Source organism: Trichechus manatus, unplaced genomic scaffold (genome assembly GCF_000243295.1).
Source record: "Trichechus manatus latirostris isolate Lorelei unplaced genomic scaffold, TriManLat1.0 scaffold00282, whole genome shotgun sequence".
NCBI classification, from domain to species: Eukaryota; Metazoa; Chordata; class Mammalia; order Sirenia; family Trichechidae; genus Trichechus; species Trichechus manatus.
This window is the reverse complement of record NW_004444218.1, coordinates 659,070-677,798: the sequence shown is the minus strand read 5'-3', so window position 1 is coordinate 677,798 and position 18,729 is coordinate 659,070. Positions and strand designations below refer to the sequence as shown.

At 52.2% G+C, this 18,729-nt stretch overlaps 1 protein-coding gene across 1 annotated transcript in view; it reads right to left on the bottom strand.

Moving 5' to 3' along the window:
- Positions 1-18,033: 18,033 nt before the first annotated feature.
- The window catches only part of TBX1 (T-box transcription factor 1), a 7,339-nt gene continuing 6,643 nt past the window's right edge, over positions 18,034-18,729 (bottom strand). Inside the window, exon 8 of the mRNA XM_004390101.1 lies at positions 18,034-18,512. Within this exon, the coding sequence (XP_004390158.1) occupies positions 18,034-18,512 (479 nt within the window). The remainder of the gene's footprint in view (positions 18,513-18,729) is intronic.

The following is an 18,729-nucleotide window of genomic DNA, read 5'->3' as shown; positions in this document are numbered from 1 at the left end:
ATTTTGTCTTTTCCTGCCCATGTTTTTATTGTCATATCTGATAATCCATCATTAAAAATAGTCTCATAACCACACTCCTATATTTTCTTCTAAGAATTTTATGGTTTCAGTTTTCACCGGTAGGTCCTTGATCCATTTTGGTTTTTCGTGTATGACGTGAGGCCTGAATCCTGATTCATTCTTCTACCTATGGAAATCCAGTTTTCCCAGCACCATTTACTGAAGACTCTTCCTCCCCATTGAATGGGCTTAGTACCCTTGTCAAAAATCAGTTGACCATAGGTATATGGACACCAGTTTTTATGGGATGCCCATTAAGAGCCAGGCAGGAAGGAAGCAGATGGGCAGGAGGGACAGCAAGGTGTGACGGGCGAGGCAGCTGAGGTTGAGTGGAGCAGACACATAAAAGGATGCATACAGATGCCCATGTGGACACCCACACAGATGGCCCATGTGCACACCTACAGTCCACACAGATGCCCACAAGGACATGCACACGCACGCACACGTGGATGCCCACACAGACGCCCTCACAGGTGTGTGCATGGACACACATATGGATGCACACACATACAAGGATCCTCACACAGACACCCACATGCATGTGCACACAGACAACCCACATGGACATGCACATGGACAATCTACATGGACATGGGCATGGACAATCCATATGCACACGCACGGACACACACACATACAAGAATGCACACACAGACAGCCACATGGACATGCACACAATCATGGACACAGATATGCACATGAACAGTCCACATGGACACACACATGGACAGTCCACATAGACACGCACATATACACCCACACATACAAGGATGTGCACATGGACGGACACGCACACAGTCTACCAGGCAGACGGCAGTCTGTTCTACAAAAGAGGTTCCAAAGACACGCTCTAGGAAGGCACATAAGAGAGCACTGGAGTGGAAAACGTAACTATGCACCATAAGAAAGTATGATGTGCTAAACTAAAACATTAGTAAGAGCCCCTGACCTTCAAATGAAATGATTTTAACACCCATCCCTGCTAAGGAGTCCAGGAGCAACAGCATGTCTGCCACTGCTGGCTCGGTGTGCACACTCAGCACCCTGAGTTGGCCTCTAAACCCCTTAGAGCAGGGTTGGTAAACTACACCCTGTGCACTGCCAACTGCTGTTTTTGTGCTACACTAGCAGAGCTGAGTAGTCACAGCAGAGACTGTATGGCCCACAGAGTCAAAAATAGTTGCTATCTGGCCCTGCACAAAAAAGTTTGTTGGCCCCTGCCTAAGGTATAGCTGATTCCATGTTACGGGGCAAACGTGGAGAATCTTTTGCTGCTGCCAAAATGTAGCAATGTGTGATGTGTTCAAAGATAGGAGGAGCAGCACTAAAGGACAAGGAGCCTCCTAAATGGGACGCATGACAAGTCAAGCCCCAGTTCATAATAACTACAGTCTGTTCCAACAGTGAGTCTGCGATAGGCTGAGACTTCACATTGCCACTCAAGCAAGAAAAGTTAACATAAAATATATGAGAAGGGTATTGTAATATCTAAGTAGGGCAAGTATGACTGGATATACTTATGTTTTTATTGTTTATTAAAGCTCTAGAACGTTAAGAAATTGAGTTGTTGTGCTTCATTTTATTACAGTTACCTCTTGCTGCGTCAATAAACCCCCCAAAACAGTGACATAAAACAACCATTCTGCTGTGCTTGTGGAGTCTGTGGGTCAGGAATTTAGGAATGGCTCAGCTGGGCGGTTTGTCTCCTTCCATGGTTCAGCCTTGGAATCAAAGCCTGCCGAAAGTTAAGGGGAGGGACACAGACAGCACCCCTCAGTGAGGGAGGGTCAGAATATTTGCAGCCTTTACAAGAAATAAGGCTTGTCCTGTTTCTATTTCTGTAGTGGGAAAGGAATCCTTGGGTGGCAAATGGTTAAGCATTCAACTACTAGACAAAAGGTTGGTGGTTCAAGCCGACACAGAGGTGCCTCAGAAGTAAGCTCTGGAGATCTGCTTCCAAAAGGTCACACTCTTGAAAATCCTATAAAGCAGTTTTATTCTGCATACGTGGGGTTGCCATGAGTTGGAATTGACTCGATGGCAACAAACAACAATAGCAAGAAAGAGTAAGCACAGGCTTCACATTTCCTGACTTCAAAACATATTACACAGCTACGGTAATCAAAACAGCCTGGTACTAGACTAGTTTAAAGACAGACACATAGACCAGTGAAATAGAATTGAAAATCCAGAAATAAGTCCAAATATGTATGGTCAATTGATTTTCAACAAGAGTGCCAAATCCATTCAAGGGGGAAGGAATAGTCTCTTCAACAAATGGTGCTGGCAAAACTGGATTTCCACATGCAGAAAAATGAAACAAGAGCTATACCTCACACCATACACAAAAACTAATTCAAGATGGATCAAAGACCTAAATGTTAAATCTAAAGCCATAAATTTCTCGGAAGAAATATAGGAGCGAAGCTTTGGAACCTAATTTCTTTCAGTGATAGATTATCAAACACAACAACGGATGCACAAACGAGGAAACAAAATAGATAACTAGGAAGTCACAGAAATTAAATACTTATGTTCATCAAAAGACTTTATCAAAAGAATAAAGAGACAACCTACAGACTGGGAAAAAATCTTTGGGAAAAATATAACTGATAAGGGTCTAATATCTAAAATATATAGAAAACTTCTACAACTTAACAATAAAAAGACAAATAACCCAATAAAAACTGGGCAAAGGACATGAACGGACACTTCACCATAGAAGATATGCAAATGGCCAACAAACACATGAACTGATGCTCAACATCATTAGCCACTGGAGAAATGCAAATCAAAACCACAACGAGACACCATTTCACTCCCACTAGGATGGCAAAGATTAAAAAAAGAGGAGGGGGAATAACAAGTGTTGGAGGGGATGTGGAGAAATTGGAACCTTTATCCATTGCTGGTGGGAATGCAAAATGGTACCACTATTGTGGAAAACAGTCTGGCAGTTCCTCAAAAAACTAGAGGTAGAGCTGCCATATGACCTAGAAATTCCACTGCTAGATATATACCCTAGGGATCTAACAGAAGTAACATGAACAGACATATACACACCTATGTTTATTGCAGCACTGTTCACAATAGCAAAAAAGATGGAAACAACCGAAGTGCCTATCAATGGATGAATGGATAAGTAAAATGTGGTACATACACATAATGGAATACTACGCAACAATAAAGAACAATGATGAATCCGAGAAATATCTCACAACATGAGTGAAATCAGTCAGTCGCAAAAAGTCAAATATTGTATGAGACTACTATTATAAGAACTCAAGAAAAGGTTTAAACACAGAAGAAAACATTATTTGATGGTTATGAGAGTAGGTAGAGGGGAATTCACTAACTAGATAGTAGACAAGAATCATCTTAGGTGAAGGGAAGGGCAACACACAATACAGGAGAAATCAGCACAACTGGACTAAACTAAAAGCTAAGACGTTTTCTGAACACAACCAAACACTCTGAGGGACAGCGTAGCAGGGGATGGGATCTGGGTACCATGGTTTTGGGGGATATCTAGGTCAATTGGCATAACAAAGCTTATTAAGAAAATGTCCTGCATCCCACTTTAGCGAATGGCATCTGGGGTCTTAAAATCTTGTGAGCAGCTATCTAAGATGCATCAGTTGGTCCCAATCCACTTGGAGCAAGGGAGAATGAAGAACACCAAAGACACAAGAAAAATATTAGCCCAAGAGATAAAAGGGACACATATACCAGAGACTCCATCAGCCTGAGACCATAAGAACTAGATGGTGGCCACCTACCACCAATGACCACCCTGACAGGGAATACAACAGAGGGTCCCTGATGGAGCAAGAGAAAAGTGTGGAGCAGAACTCAAATTCACATAAAAAGACCAGACTTAATGGTCTAACTGAGACTGGAGGAACCCCCAAAGCCATGGCCCCGAGACACTCTGTTAACCCAGAACTAAAACCACTCCTGAAACCCACTCTTCAGACAAAGATTTGACTGAACTATAAAACATAAAATGATACTTGTGAAGAGTGTACTTCATAGTTCAAGAAGATACACGAGACCAAATGGGCGGCTCCTGCATGGAGGCAGGATGAGAAAGCAGGAAGGGACAGGAGCTGGTTGGATGGACACGGGAAACCTGGGGTGGAAATGGGGAGTATGCTGTCATATTATAGGGATTGCAACTAGTGTCACATAACAATATGTGTATACATTTTCGTATGAGAAATCAACTTGAGCGGTAAACCTTCACCTAAAGCACAATTAAAAAAAAAAAAAGATGGAAACAACCTAAATGTCTATCAACGGATGAATGGATAAGTAAAATGTGACACATACATGTGATGGAATACTACTCAGCAATAAAGAAAAATGAGTTCCTGAAACATCTTGGAACATGGATGAACCTGGAGGACATTGTGTTGAGCAAAATAAGTCAATCATAAAAAAAAATTGTATGTTTTTATTTTTATGAAATGACACAAACAAGTAAATATATAGAAACTAATGTTCATTAGTGGTTACCACGGATGGGATGGGGGAGAGGGGGATTCACTATCTAGATAGTAGACACGTGTTATTTCTGGTGATGGGAATGGTAACACCGAATGAAGGTGAAGTGTACACAGCTTGATGGAAGTAAATGATGTCACTAAAAAGTACACAAGAAAAAAGGACCTGTTGGTAATTGCTATGGCATATATAATTTTGAAACAATAGCAAAACAACCAAAAAATATATGTGTGGGTATCTGTGTATGTATATAGCTTTATATATGTATAGGTATGTATATATGTATGTATATACAGGTATCTGTATATGCATCTATGTGGCTGTATGCACATATATTCAAATATATAATAAAACACATGGGGGCACAGTTACAGATACTTCTTAGACATAACCAAACACCTCATGGGATTGGATTTCTGAGTTTAAAGGATTAAGACCACAGTCTTCTGGGACATCTCTGTCAATTGGCATAGTACAGTTTATAAAGTTCTACATCCTAGTTTGGTGAGTAGTGTCTGGAGTCTTAAAAGCTTGTGAGCGGCCATCCAGGATACAACTATTGATCTCTGCTTGTCCAGAGCAAAAGAGAAAGAAGGAAACCAAAGACTCAAAGAAGAAACTACTGTTTAAGACAAATAGTCTACAGGAAGTATGCCTCATCTACCCTGAGACCAGAAGAACTAGATGGTGCCCAGCTACCACTACCGACCTTTCTAATCATGGCCACAATAGATGGACCCTGATAGAATGGGAGAAAACTGTAGAACAGAACCTAAAATTCCTTAAAAAAAACAAACCAGACCTACTGGACCAATTGAGATTATTGCCCTGAGATACTCGTTAAACCTTGAACCAAAACTAACACTTGAGGTCATCACCTTGTAGCTAAATAACAGATTGGCTCAAGAAATTACGAATATCATCCGTAAGTACTGTGCTCCTTTAAAAAAAAATCAACTATATGAAACCAAACGGTCAACAGTTACTTTAAAACAAAGATGAGATTATAAGGGGGAAGGGAAACTAAATTAATGGAAACGGAACCAGCCAGAACAGAAATAATGAGAATGTTCATGCATTGTGAAGAATGTAACCAATGTCGAGCAAGGGAGAATGAAGAAAACAAAAGACACAAGGGAAAGATGAATCCAAAGGACTAATGGACCACAACCACCATGGCCTCCACCAGACTGAGTCCAGTACAGCTAGATGGTGCCTGGCTACCACCACTGACTGCTCTGACAGGGCTCACAATAGAGGGTCTCAGGCAGAGCTGGAGAAAAAGGTAGAACAAAATTCTAATTCACAAAAAAGAGACCACAGTTACTGGCCTGACAGAGACTGGAGAAACCCCGAGAGTTTGGCCGCCGGACACCTTTTTAGCTCAGTAATGAAGTCACTCCTGAGGTTCACCCTTCATCCAAATATTAGACAGGCCCATAAAATAAAACGAGATTAAAGGGGCACACCAACCTAGGGGCAAGGACTAGAAGGCAGGAGGGGACAGGAAAGCTGATAATAGGGAACCCAAGGTCGAGAAGGGAGAGTGTTGACATGTTGTGGGATTGTTAGCCAACATCATAAAATAATATGTGTACTAACTCTTTAATGAGAAGCTAGTTTGTTCTGTAAACCTTCATCTAAAGTACAATTAAAAAAGAATGTAACCAATGTCACTGAACACCTTGTGTAGAAATTGTTGAATGGGAACCTAAACTACTGTGTAAACCTTCACCGAAAACACAATAAAGTATTATTTTTTTTAAAAAAGAGTAAGCACAGATAGCTGAGATGCCCAGAAGTGGCAGGGATAGACCCAGGGGTGGGACCTGTGTGCACTCGTGGTCACACAGCATCAGTGGCAGAAGGGTCTAGCCACTGCGTGCTCCACTCAGGCCGAGCACCAACCCTGCAGACCATAGCCCTCAGCGGCAGTCAAGCTGAGTGTAATAAAGCGCTAACGATCATCCCGACACACCAGGTCAATATTTGCAAATCTAAGGACAGTGGCTCAGGATCTCCCATCCACATGAAACTCAAACAATCCCACACCTCAGGAAAAGACACCAAGAGTCAGATGCTGAAAATAAATATGAAAGATGGGCTATTGTTAAGAGTTCTGCAACCTAACAAGTTTTGTTATAAAGAGACTCAGCCTGATGGTGAGGTGCAGGTCAGGCTTGCTCTAGGTGTCAGCACTAAGCACCCATATCCCACCTGGAGCCCAGCATTGCCAAGTCCAGGGGAAGCCAAATTCATACGGCCTACCCGTTGTCTCTGTAAGCCCCCAAATATGGTCAGAAACTCTAGAAACCTCTAAGGATGCTCCTGGGCATCTCGGAGCTTTTCGTTTCTCGCCTAGAACTTGAAGGTGATAACTATCAAATGAGAATGGGACAAAGACCTCATGAGACACATCCTTTTTTTTCTTACAGATGTCAAGAGTCTAAGCTCATGGAGGGGCAGGCAGGGCGGGAGTATTGCCTACAGGCACATGGCAGAACACACATCTTCTCTATCAGTCACCGTCTGTATCAACAGTCAGTGCCCTGATGCCTTAAATCGAGGCATCAAATAGTCCTCTTCCCTACCATTAGGAAACCCTGGTGGCATAGTGGTTAAGAGCTATGAGCGCCAACCAAAAAATCGGCAGTTCGAATCCACCAGGTGCTCCTTGGAAACATTATGGGGCAGTTCTACTCTGTCCTATAGGTTGCTAGGAGTCAGGATCCACTCGACAGCAGAGGTTTTTTTTCTTTAACCTACTATTAAAAATGAAGAGCAGGAACGTACTATTTTACTAATTAAGAGTAACAAATCCTAAAGCACACTGTTGAAGGGGGAAAGAGAGGGAGAATGGAGAGAATGACGAGGACAAGAGCAGACACCCCAGAATGGGGTAAAAACAGAAGAAAGGGGGAGAAGAAGGGGCTGGCAGGCTGTTCTCTCTATGAAGGTATAACTTGCCCATCTCAGTTTCCTAAACCCATTGCCGACAAGTTGATTCTGACTCACAGCGACCCTTTAGGACAGAGTAGAACTACCTCATAGGGTTTCCAAGGAGTAGCTGGTGGGTTTGAACTGCTGACCTTTTGGTTGGCAGCTGTAGCCCTTAACCACTACGCCACCAGAACTCTCTCTTGGTTTCCTAGTGCTACTATAACAGAAATACCACGAGTGGGTGGTTTTAAAGTACAGAAATTTATTTTCTCATAGTGTAGGAGGCCAGAAGTCCAAATTTAGGGCTCCGGCTCTTGGGGAAGGCTCTTTCTCTGGCAGCTCGTGAAGGGGAGATCCTCGTCCCAGCTTCTCTCCTGTTCTCAGCGTTCCTTGGAGATCTTCACGTGGCATCTAACTTTCCCCCATTTCTGCTTGCTTCCATGTTAATCTGCTCCTTTTATAGCTCAAAAGCGATTGGTTTAAAACACACCTTACACTGTTATGGCCTCAGTAACATAACGAAGAAAACCCTATTCCCAAACGGGATTACATCCACAGGCATAGGGGTTGGGATTGACCACACATCTTTTTGACGGACAGGATTCAACCCATTGCACTGACACTCCTGTTCTGGCTAGTGCACAGCTCTGGGCTCTGTGACCAGTGCTCACAGCGCTCACCCTGCCCCACAAGCAGGACACAGAAGGGCTCCGTCGCCCAATGAGGTTCCCAACCCTTCGGAGTCAGCCTCCTCCTCCCGCAACCCTTGGCACCCACTGGCCTTTCCCAGGAGCCATGCACACGGGATAGGCGGCGCAGATCCCTGAGTTTGGTGTGTCTGACAGGCAGGGTGCACTCACGATCAGTCCGTGTGGCGCGCGTCAGAGTTCTGTCCTTGTCCTCGCTGAGGAGCAGTCCATGGTGCAATGGGTCACTGTGTAACCACTCACCTCTTGAGGGACATGGGGGTGTTTCCTGTTTCTGTGATTTCCCTGCACCCCAGCCCCCGCCTCCCACCCCTACCCCAGGAACTGCCCTGAGGTCTGTCAGCCATCACCCCCCCACGGAGACACTGGCGTCCCCTGTGCCTCCCTGCGTGGACATGAGCTCCTTTAGAGCAGAAGCTGTCTCATTTGTCCCTTCCTGGTCAGCCCGTGTGCCAGGTTCTGAAATGGGATGAGCCCTAGAGGCTGTGCTATACAATCAGCCCCACCCTGAAGAGTCCAGACCCCTTACTGACTCTAGAGAGCCACACCCATGAGAAAGCTAGAAGGTCCTGTGAGGGAGATGCAGCCAGGAGAGGAGTGGCCAGGAAGGACCAGCAGGAGGCCTGGCTGCCCCAGAGCAGTCCCCCAGCTCTGCCTTGCACTGTGAAAGCCACAGGGAATTTTCAGGTGATTTCAAGGGTGCAAACAGCCCATGGGTCCGCTCCTATGCACAGGCCTGCCAGGCATGTACATGCTCGGGGGCAGCTGGACTTGTCCAGAGCACAGATCACCTAGGGCACAGAGTGCTGGGAGGGCTTACCCCACGGGACTGCTCCAGGAACCTTCGGAGGCATCCTGATCCCACACTCCAGACTGTCTCCAGCCTTCCTCAGCTGTACTTGGCGGGGGGCCAGTGATACTCAAGAGGCTGGCCCCACTGCAGCCAGACCCACCATGGGCACAGGGCCCAATCACCTCCAGTCCTAACAGGAGTCTGGATCCTCCTGGGTGCCTGGGAGGCCTGCAGAGAGGTGCCCCCCCTCCGTGGACTTGGCCTGGTGGAGACAGAATCAGAGGAGCCACTCCCACTGTGGGGCGGTTGCTCTGTCAGCAGCTTCCCAGACACATACTGGCAGGACTTGGGGGCTCCCATGCCGGGAGTACTTTAGCTGATCAAGGCAGTGCGCAGCCTGTCTGTGAAACTCCACTGCAGGGCTTCTCCACTGTGGCCCTGCCCACATGGGTGGCCCAATGATTCTGGATCCTGGGGGGCTGCCTGTGCATTGAAGGATGTTGAGCAGCACCCCTGGCCTCCACCCACAAGATGACAGTAGCAAAACCCCGCCCCCTCCCACCACCACCCCCCGCCCCATGTGACGACCAAAAGTGTCTCCAGACATTAGCCAATGTCCCCTGGGGGACAGAATGGCTCCCAGCTGAGAACCGCTGGTTTGGAGTCAGGTAAGGAATCGATCATCCCAAATAGCAGCACACATTTCAGTAAGAAGAGCACAGTGGCTTTGCAAACTAGGGCTCATCCAGATTCTTGATTCTTCGTAAAATAACTGCTTTATAAATCCTAATATTCTGAAATCGGTGGATCAGCTCTTATCTACCTGGGGAGCACGTGATTGAACCCCTGTCCTGGGGAAACTCAGATGCTTACTGGGGAAGAGAGCCTTGCAGGAAACATGACTGGAAACGTCTCGGGGAGCCCGTGCCACATGAGAAGGAGGCAAGAGGGCTTTGAGGACCGCCTGCCGCAGGAAGGTGGCTCCTTGGCTCCTCAGGTGTGCTGACCTGCCCTGAGAGCTGATGGATTATTTGTACGTCCAGGTGGTAACCACATCAGGAGCACCCAGGTCCACGAAGGCCCACCTGGAGCTAGCTGTCAGAGGGACAGAACCGGTGTGCCTGGCCCCTGCAGGGCTTGGGAGAGCTGGGAGGCTGGAAGCAGATGGCCCCTCTGGCCCTGGTCCTGCCCTCCAAGTGAGCTGCTTGGGCTGTGGCCTGGTGCCCAGTTTTCCTGAAACAGACGCTACTTGTCCTGCCCTGTCTGTAAAGGGGCTTCTAACCCCAGGCCGTGCCTCCCAGCCGCACCCCCAAAAGGAGGTAAATCTTGATCATCTGATCCCAGGAGGTGAAAACCGTCCCGGACCTCACCAGTGTACATAGCATGTAGGAGACCCTGGGTGATGCAAACAGTTAAGAGCTGGACTACTGAAAGGTCAGCAGTTCAAACCCACCCAGAGGTGCCTCAGAAGACAGGCCTGGAGATCTGCTTCCAAAAGGTCACAACCTTGAAAACCCTATGGAGCAGTTCTACTCTGCACATGTGGGGCCACCATGAGTCAGAACTGACCCAACAGCAACTAAGAACAGACAAAACCTGAGCAGGAAGGTGCTCTGTGGGCACTAGGAGATGCAGGGAGATGCTGTCCAGCCCTCTGCCAGGGAGGGGACACCAGTACTTTGCAGGCACTACAAACCGAGGGGCCTCTCCCTTGGCCACCCCGTGGGGACAGTGGGGCACCCCTGAATGCCCAGAGGTCTGTTCCCAGGAGGTGCCATGTGCCACACAGCAGCCTTGGGCCCAGTCGCCCAGCCCTTGCCCTCACTTCCCCTAGATGGTTCCTGTCCAGGTCTTGCCACACAGCAATGCCGAACACCTTGGGATTCACTGGTTACCGTCCGCTTCCTCACCAGGCCACCCTCCTTATGTGGCCAGGCTGGGGGGCTCTGAGTTACTGCTGGCCGTGCAGGCAACAGGCGGTGCTGGCTCAGGGCAGTCTCATCCTTCTACCTGGGCCCTGTGTGCCAGATCTGGGAGGCTGCGGAGATGCTGGGACTTGGGCAGGCTTGGGAAGGCAGTGGTGCCTGGACACGCAGCCTCTGCGTGCCTGGGGAGCCCACCCTCTGCTCTCCCTAGGGAAGGAGTGTAGCAGGGAGGGCTTCAGAGGTTGGCGTCTGCATTTAATGAAGCTGCTTCTTTTCCTTAGGTCTCTTAGGATTTTATATATTGTTATCGGAAGAGGGATTATTTGCATGGAAGTGGCTGTTTCAGCCCTACACTCACACAGCTCTGAGCCCCCCAGGCCAGAAGGGAGGAGTCGACCACCCTCCCTGACCACTGGCCCGTGAGCTGGCAGCAGTGACCTGGGGGGGCTGACAGCTGACTGGGGTGCTGGGCCTTCCTGTGCCCTGGGCAGCCTCCCAGCCTGCGTGCCTCATAGGAGCTGCCCCAGGGATGAGGGGTCCCACTGCGCCAAGGCCGATGGTGGGGGTGGGGGGGTCTGTCCCAGGGAGTGACCTGGGTCTCTCAGGCCAGCAGCCCACAGAGATGGGGCCCTGAGGGGAAGTCCTGCCATATCCTCCAGGAGTGTGTTACCTGATGGTGAAGGTCAGGGCTGCGGCCGCGTGCAGCAGGGCAAGGGGGTCCCAAGGGGAGGGGCTCCTCCTTGCAAGGCCTCGGGCAGGCACAGGGCCACCCTGGTCACCATCATCCCTTCACTGTGTGATAAGGTCACAAAAGAAGCCATCTTGGGGAAAAATCTAGAAACCATGTTCTGGGACAAAAAGGAGGTTAGGAAATGGGGAGGAGGCCCTGTGTGGTGCTCTCAGTTAGGTGTTCAGCCACTAACTGAAAGGTTGGCAGGTCAAACCCACCCAGAGGCTCCTCAGAAGAAAGGCCTGGGGATCTGTTTTCCAAAGGTCATAGCCTTGAAAACCCAATGGAGCAGTTCTACTCTGCACTCATGGGGTCACCGTGAGTTGGAATTGACTCAATGGCAACTGGCTTGGGGTTTTTCTTTGGCTTAGGAGAAAAAAAATGGAAAGAGGAATTGAGTGGCAGAGAGGAACGAGAGGGAGATTGGAAAGATGGGCTGCGTGCAGGGAGGGGTCCGAGTAATGAGGGGAGGGGCACACAGGCTGAAGCCCAGGAAGCCTTAGAAGCCCAGGTCATGGAGCATAGCCTCCATCAGCACATCGGTCTTCACCCTGAGAGCCCAGCACCGACTGGCACCTGCTGGCCCACAAGTGCACCAGAAATACGCGGCTGAAAACCGTTCATATTCCCCAGGCCCAGAGCCCCGTCAACTGTGAGACGCACCATTATCTCATGTACTGCTTATGTAAGGACAAAGCCTCCCAACCAAACTGTGACTCCCCTTTGATTAAGACACGTTCCAATCTCAGAGACGTTGAAATGTGAAAACACAACGTGCATCTCAGAAGGAGAGAAGCACAGGGCTCCATCTTGGGCTCCCAGATGGAGGCATCCATGAGTCTCCATGAGCCTCCGAGTGTGGGAAGAGGAAGACAGCGGGTGGCAGCCCTGAGGGAGGGAGAGAGGGGATTAACTGCTTGCTTTATGCAATTGAAAGCTGATAGATAGAGGATGTAGACGTTGACATTCCTCTTTATAATTAAGAAGATAATTTAATTACTGCTATTAAAACCTAAGCCTCCCCCCCACGTGGCCTGCTTTTAGCAAAATACCTCTGGTTCCGCTCTTTCCCACACGCAGACCTGGCAGCGGCTAAATGGAGACACGGAGGCTTCAAAGTCTCATCTCTTGAACCCATCTGGTTTGAAGTAGTACAACAAGCAGGAAAGGGAATGGAATCAAAGGCATGGTTTGTGGGTTTTGAAATACAGAAAATATGTGAGGTGACACCAGGGAAAACCCCTGTCCTCTCCTCTCCAGGGCTAGATACCCCACTCCAGGCTGTGTCCCCCGCCTGCTCCCCACACCAGCCTGTTGGATGCAGTAGGGGCTGTCAGGGTTAGAGGTGTGGGCACGGCTGCAAGCCTGGCCTCTGGGGGTGGAGGCAGGACGGTGCAGACAGGGCAGATGTCTCTGAATGCAGATGACAGGGTCTGCCCACCTGGAACTGCCACTGGAACCTGCAGAGGAGGAGAGAGGAAGTCCCCAGTGCTCACAGGACCCTCCATCCATCACAGAATGACACCATGAGGGCCAGGGGAAACAGAGGCCCAGGGCCCCGTCTGTCCCACACCCCGCTGTCAGGATGGGCCAGGGCAGGCGCTCTCCCTTGAGCCCCATGTGCCCGCATGCTTCCTTGGAGACCGGCAGGAGCGGTTTTGCCGCATGCAGGCCCTTTTCCAGCCCCAGCCACCTGACCCCAGGTTGGGGTGCACACCTGCCGCCCCCAGAATCACTCCTTTCATCCTCTGGGATGCTGAGTTCCTAGAAGTTGTTCAGCCACCACCCTCTGTCTTTGGCAGCTCTGGCCACGTGGGCTTTCTTGCTTGGGTTGCTTTGATCTTCGGCACACCTGGGAATCAGTGCCCCCCCTCACACAACTGTCATCAGAGCAGATCCCACATGCTCATGGACTTCCCCAGCCAGAGGGGCGCTCCCCAGGGTGGGAGGGGCTGGAGCCACACAACTGCCAGAGTCCACACTCCACCCGTGACTCAGGAGGCCCCACAGCCAGATCCCAGCACGCTCTAGCCTCTGCACCCCATTGCACAGGACACCATTTTGGGGGGGCTCCCAAGTGCTTTCTCTGGGGAGACTGTGCAACCAGCTTCTCTAGTTGCTGCCGATCACAGAGGCCTGTGCACATGCCTGCCTGGCACCCCACAGTTGCCTGGCACCATAGTTTTAGGGGCTTTAGCTTTCATCATGTCCACAAGGCTGGTGGATATTATCAGCTCTGCTTTCATGCCAGTAGGGGGCGTGGTTAGCACTGGGGTCAGTTCCAGAGCCTCCACTCACTGGCTGGATGGCTCAAGTGGAGCATGGGATCCCCTGAATCCATCCTCTTACCCATAAAAAAGAAACAAACCAGTTGCCACCGAGTCCATTCCAACTCGTGGTGACGCCACGTGTGCAGACTAGAACTGCTCCATAGGGTTTTCAAACCTGCGACCTCTTGGAAGCAGATCACCAGGCCTTTGTTCTGAGGTGGGTTTGAACTGCCAACCTTCCGATTAGTAGCCCAGTGCTTAACCATCTGCACCACCCAGGGACTCTCCCTTATCCATTAAATGGGGCTGTTATGACCTGTGTCTTGGGGCTTTGTGAGAAGAAGACGAGAGGCTGCCACTTCACAGGCTGGCGGGCCCCTGGACTTCGAGGAGGCCTCAGCTGTGTTGTTGAGAGACCTACCATCAGTTCAGAATCCCTCAAGCACTTCCGGGCACTGAGACATTTGCGTCCAATAGAAAAGGCCCAGAGCCAGGGAGGGTGGTTGTGGTGGGTACCTGGCTCCAGTCCCACCCCCACCTCTGCCCTCTGTGGCCCCCTGGGCAGACCCCACAGCTCTGGACCTGACTTCTGACTCTGGAAACAGTGGGCTGGGCTATGGCAGGGTTGTCCGATAGCACCTAGGGCCTGGGGTTCCCTAAATCCTTCTTTGGGATCTGAAGGAGTTAAAGGGGGAGTAGGCAAGGCCTGCCCTCTCCTCCACGTTGGCAAGAGCACCTGTTTTCGGTGTTCGGTGTCTACTGTTTCTTAAAGGGTTTCAAGGACTTAAAGAGCCTGGGGTCCCAGGACTAGAAGATTTCTGAGATCTCTTCTAGTCCAAAGTCTGCCCTCCTGACTTGTGGCAGCTGAGCACCTGGAGACAAGCTAGGGGCCCAGGGCAGGGCCCCTGGGCCAAATGAGGAAGCTGAAGGAAGGTGCTCTGGGGAAAGTCCCATAGCTGGGGTAGAGGTGTGCTGGCAGGGGGTAGATGAGCACCATCCAGCACAGAGGCTTGAGGAAGGTGTAAGCAGGAAACAGCCATAGTGAGGATGCTCCCGGCAAAGCCAGTGTGCAGGGATGTTGAGGGCTGTCCAGACCCAGCTCAGCTGCCTGCCAGAACCCAGTTCCAGGCGACAGCGGCAGCAGCTGGGCAGGCGTCTGCCCCTTGGGGCGCTCCCCCAAACACTTAAGAAACAAATGAATAAGAAGGTCCCCCTGCCCTTCTGAATGGCAGAGCAGCCTCTCCCTCCCTCAAGGGTGACGGTGGGGGTGTGGAGTAAGAACGCCTGCCTCCTGGGGCAGTGCTGGCGGTGGGCGGGGGGTGGGGGGAGGGCGGTGGTAAAGGCAGGTGATCCCCTGCCTGCACATGGCAGGGACCCAGGAGACCGGGCACTGCCGCCGCATTGTCAGCCCCGCACACCATCCTGGCGATCAGCTGCCCTTCACAGGAGATGGGACAAAGGCAGCCAAGGCAGAGAGTAGGTCCCTGGGCAATGGAGGGGGGCCTCAGGGGCAACGAGGAGCCAGGAGGCCAACGAGGTTCCAACTGCAGGGTTCCATTTACCAGGAACTCATGAACGGGCAGACTCATCTATGGTGATAGAGGGGAGAGGAATGGCTCCTTTGAAGGTTGTGAATGGGTGCTGGGAACCCAGAGACCACCAGGCACATGTGTCATTGAGCTCTTAGAATGCAGCTGGTGAGGAAATGAATGTTAAAGTAAATTAACTTCTGATTAATTAAAACTTCAATGGCTGTGTATGGCTAGTATACACCATCCTGGACAGCAGTGCGGCTCTCTCTTGATCTGGCTAACAATGGGGAGTGACATGTACAGTGTAGGGGGCTGCGAGGTGACGATCACCAGGTGTGCTATTTACAAATGCTGGAGGTAAGGTCGTTAGTTCAGAGAACTGTCTCCTGCTTTAGCTTTGAACAAACCAAAATGGGGGTCCTTCTCCTTGGGCTTCTCCGCAGTGCCCCAGGACTGCCTGGGTGCTGAGAGCATTTGAGTGGCTGCAGGACCTTAGGGACAGAGGGAGGCCCTGAGATTGGGCGGGTCCCCTGAGATGGCCCTGCACCCCGGGGGAAGTTGGTGCCGCATTGCAAACCCCAGTCCGCCACTCCTGCAGGCCCAGAGTGTCCCTAATCTGGGGACGAGGGGGCAGTGGTGGTGGCAGCCTGCCCATCTGCTCTCTGCAAGAGGGCAGCCCATTGTATGTAGACCCAAAGGGGACTCTCTCTACATACGGGGGGGGATCAGGACAGACGGATGAGCAGGCCAGAGTGCCCTGTGGAGTACATCCCCAAATCTGTGTCCATGGAGGCCTCTGGCCACTTGGGCAGATGCTGCCAGAGACTTCATGCCTTGGGGCTAGACGCCCAAGGCGTTGGGTGGGCACTGGCTCCAGAGGGCCAGCATGCAAGGGGGTTTCCAGTTCCCCCTAAGCAGCCCTGGCCACTCCCTCCCTTCTTAGACCAATCTCATGGGACTTGCTAAGCCCCCTGGTCACTTCATGCCACCAGGGCAAACCAGGCCAGGAAGAACATGTCCCCCCAGGGCTGTCCTTGGGGAAACGCCTGCTCAATCACAGAGGGGGCACCGAGGCTGCCACAGCGACACGCTTCCTCAGTAGAGTGATGAGCAGGGCTGGAGGGCAGCGACTGACAAACCTATGGGGACAGGCAGGAGGGCGGGTTCAGAGACATGTCCACTTGCATTTCCCATCATCTCATGTCCAAGTGTGCAGCCTTGATGCTGGATGGCTGTCAGCTTTTCCTGCTTATGCTCAGGAAGGGAGGGATCAAAGGCTTCCTCTGGCCCCATCCCTGGTGTTGAGTTATCCGGGAGAGGTCCCTCGGCCACCTGGCTGGGGAAAATGCTTCACAGACAGGTTTCAGAATGACTCATGATCACTGTGATTGTGTCCCCTGCCCAGGTCACTCCGCGGGGATGCTCGCAGCGAATAAAGTCAATAAACAGGGGAAGCCGTAGGTGGGGCTGGGGCCAAGCCGGGGGCGATCCTGGGAGAGCAGAGCCTCCGGTGTCTGTGCACTTTCGGGCGAATCAGGGCTTCTCCTCCTCCCTGCGGCAGGGTCGGGCCAGACGCATCCCGCACTTAACCCACACCTCACAGGGTCACGACTGGCGGTTATTCCGGCTTCCGTGCAAAAAGCACGTTGGACTTGCATTGGTGCTGAAAACCAGCCCCGGCCCCGCGCCCAAGTCTGAGAAGAGAGCAGGATCACTGCAGGTGGGAAGAATTTCAGGAAAAAGTCGAGGACGTACAGCAAGGACTGGGGGCCCGCGCCCACGCCTGATGGAGGCCAGGATGAAGCCATAAAGTGGGAAGTGTGTTGGGGGAGTGCGCGAGCCCAGAGGACTCCGGGTGGTGGTGGGGAGAGGCGGAGCGGGGGAGGGGGGCCTGGAGGGCAGGGAGAAGTGCGGGGAAGGAGAGGGGGCGGGGAGGAAGCGCGGTAAGGGGACTGATAGGACCCGTGTTCCGCCGAGGACCTGATCTGTGGACTGCGGGGATTGTGGCTAGGGAGACCCCGAAGTCCTCGTCGAGTCGCCCAAGATTCTCTCCCCTAGACCTCCGCGCGATCCAACTGTTAGCAAATAAATGGACACGTAGACAGCTTCCAAAAGAGGCGAAACCGTTTATCAAGTCGGCGCCGGCGCGGTATCTACAGTATCTACACATATCTACATGTATCTACACCGCCTGCAGACGAGGCAATCGGGTCGTCTACACTGCGACTACCGGCCGGGCCGGGGGCGACCTGGTCTCGGAGAGAACAATAAATATCACTTCCTTCCGCCTCTGACCGGGCGCTTTGGCACTGGTGGGCGGAGATCCCGTGGCCCTCGGGGCTGGGGAGGATTCCGCGGGGGCTCCCGGGACTGGGAGACCGGAGACTTCGGTAGCCCTGGGGGCTTGAGTGGCTGGGAAATGGGAGACCCGCGGTGTCTCCCGGGGCTGAGGGAACACGTTCTTTAATGGCCTTGGGCGCTTCTGGACGGGACCCCCGACGACCCTGGGGCTGTGGAGGGGCACTTGCGAGGGACCTCGGGTCGGGAGGGACGAGCTGGCGGCCTCATTATCTGGGGCAGTAGTCGTAGGAGCCTGGAGGCGCGGCCCCTGCTGACGAGTACATGTTGGCGGCGGCGGCCGCGGCGGCCGCAGCAGCGGCGGCGGCGGCTGCCTGGCTCACCGCGGAGTGGTGGTGAGGGTGCGCGTGCGGGTGCGCGTGCGGGTGGTATCCGTGGCCGCGCAAGCCGGGCAGCGGGTAGGGCGCCGGTCGGCTCTTGGCCCCGAGGTAGTGGTCGTAGGCAGCGGCCGGGTACTTGTAGGGGTGGTGGTGTAGCGGCTCCGACGCGCCGGGCGCCTCCAGGCGCAGCTCTGGGTGCGGGGGGCTGGGCCGGCTCCCGGGCAGCGGGACGAGGGCGCCGGCGCCTCCGGCCCCAGGTAGCGCGGGGCTCAGTACCCGCGCCAGCAGCTGTGGCGGGTGCGTCGGGTCCCCAAGCACGGCCGGCCCGCCTGCGTCGCGCTCGAATTCTCGCCGGGCCTCGGCCGCGTCTGCAGGAGGGCCAAGGGGTGAGCGCGGCCGGCCAGGGCCGCCAATGGGACCAGGCAGGCCGCGCGATGCCCCGGCGGGGAGGAGGCGCGGGGCTGCGATCTGGCGCTCCCTGCGCGTTCTCTCCGAAACTCCAAATGCCCAAACGCGGGCGGGTAGCGGCGGGCGGGGCAGGCGGGCGGGACGCAGCCGTCGGCCGGGCGGGCGAGTGAGCGCTTG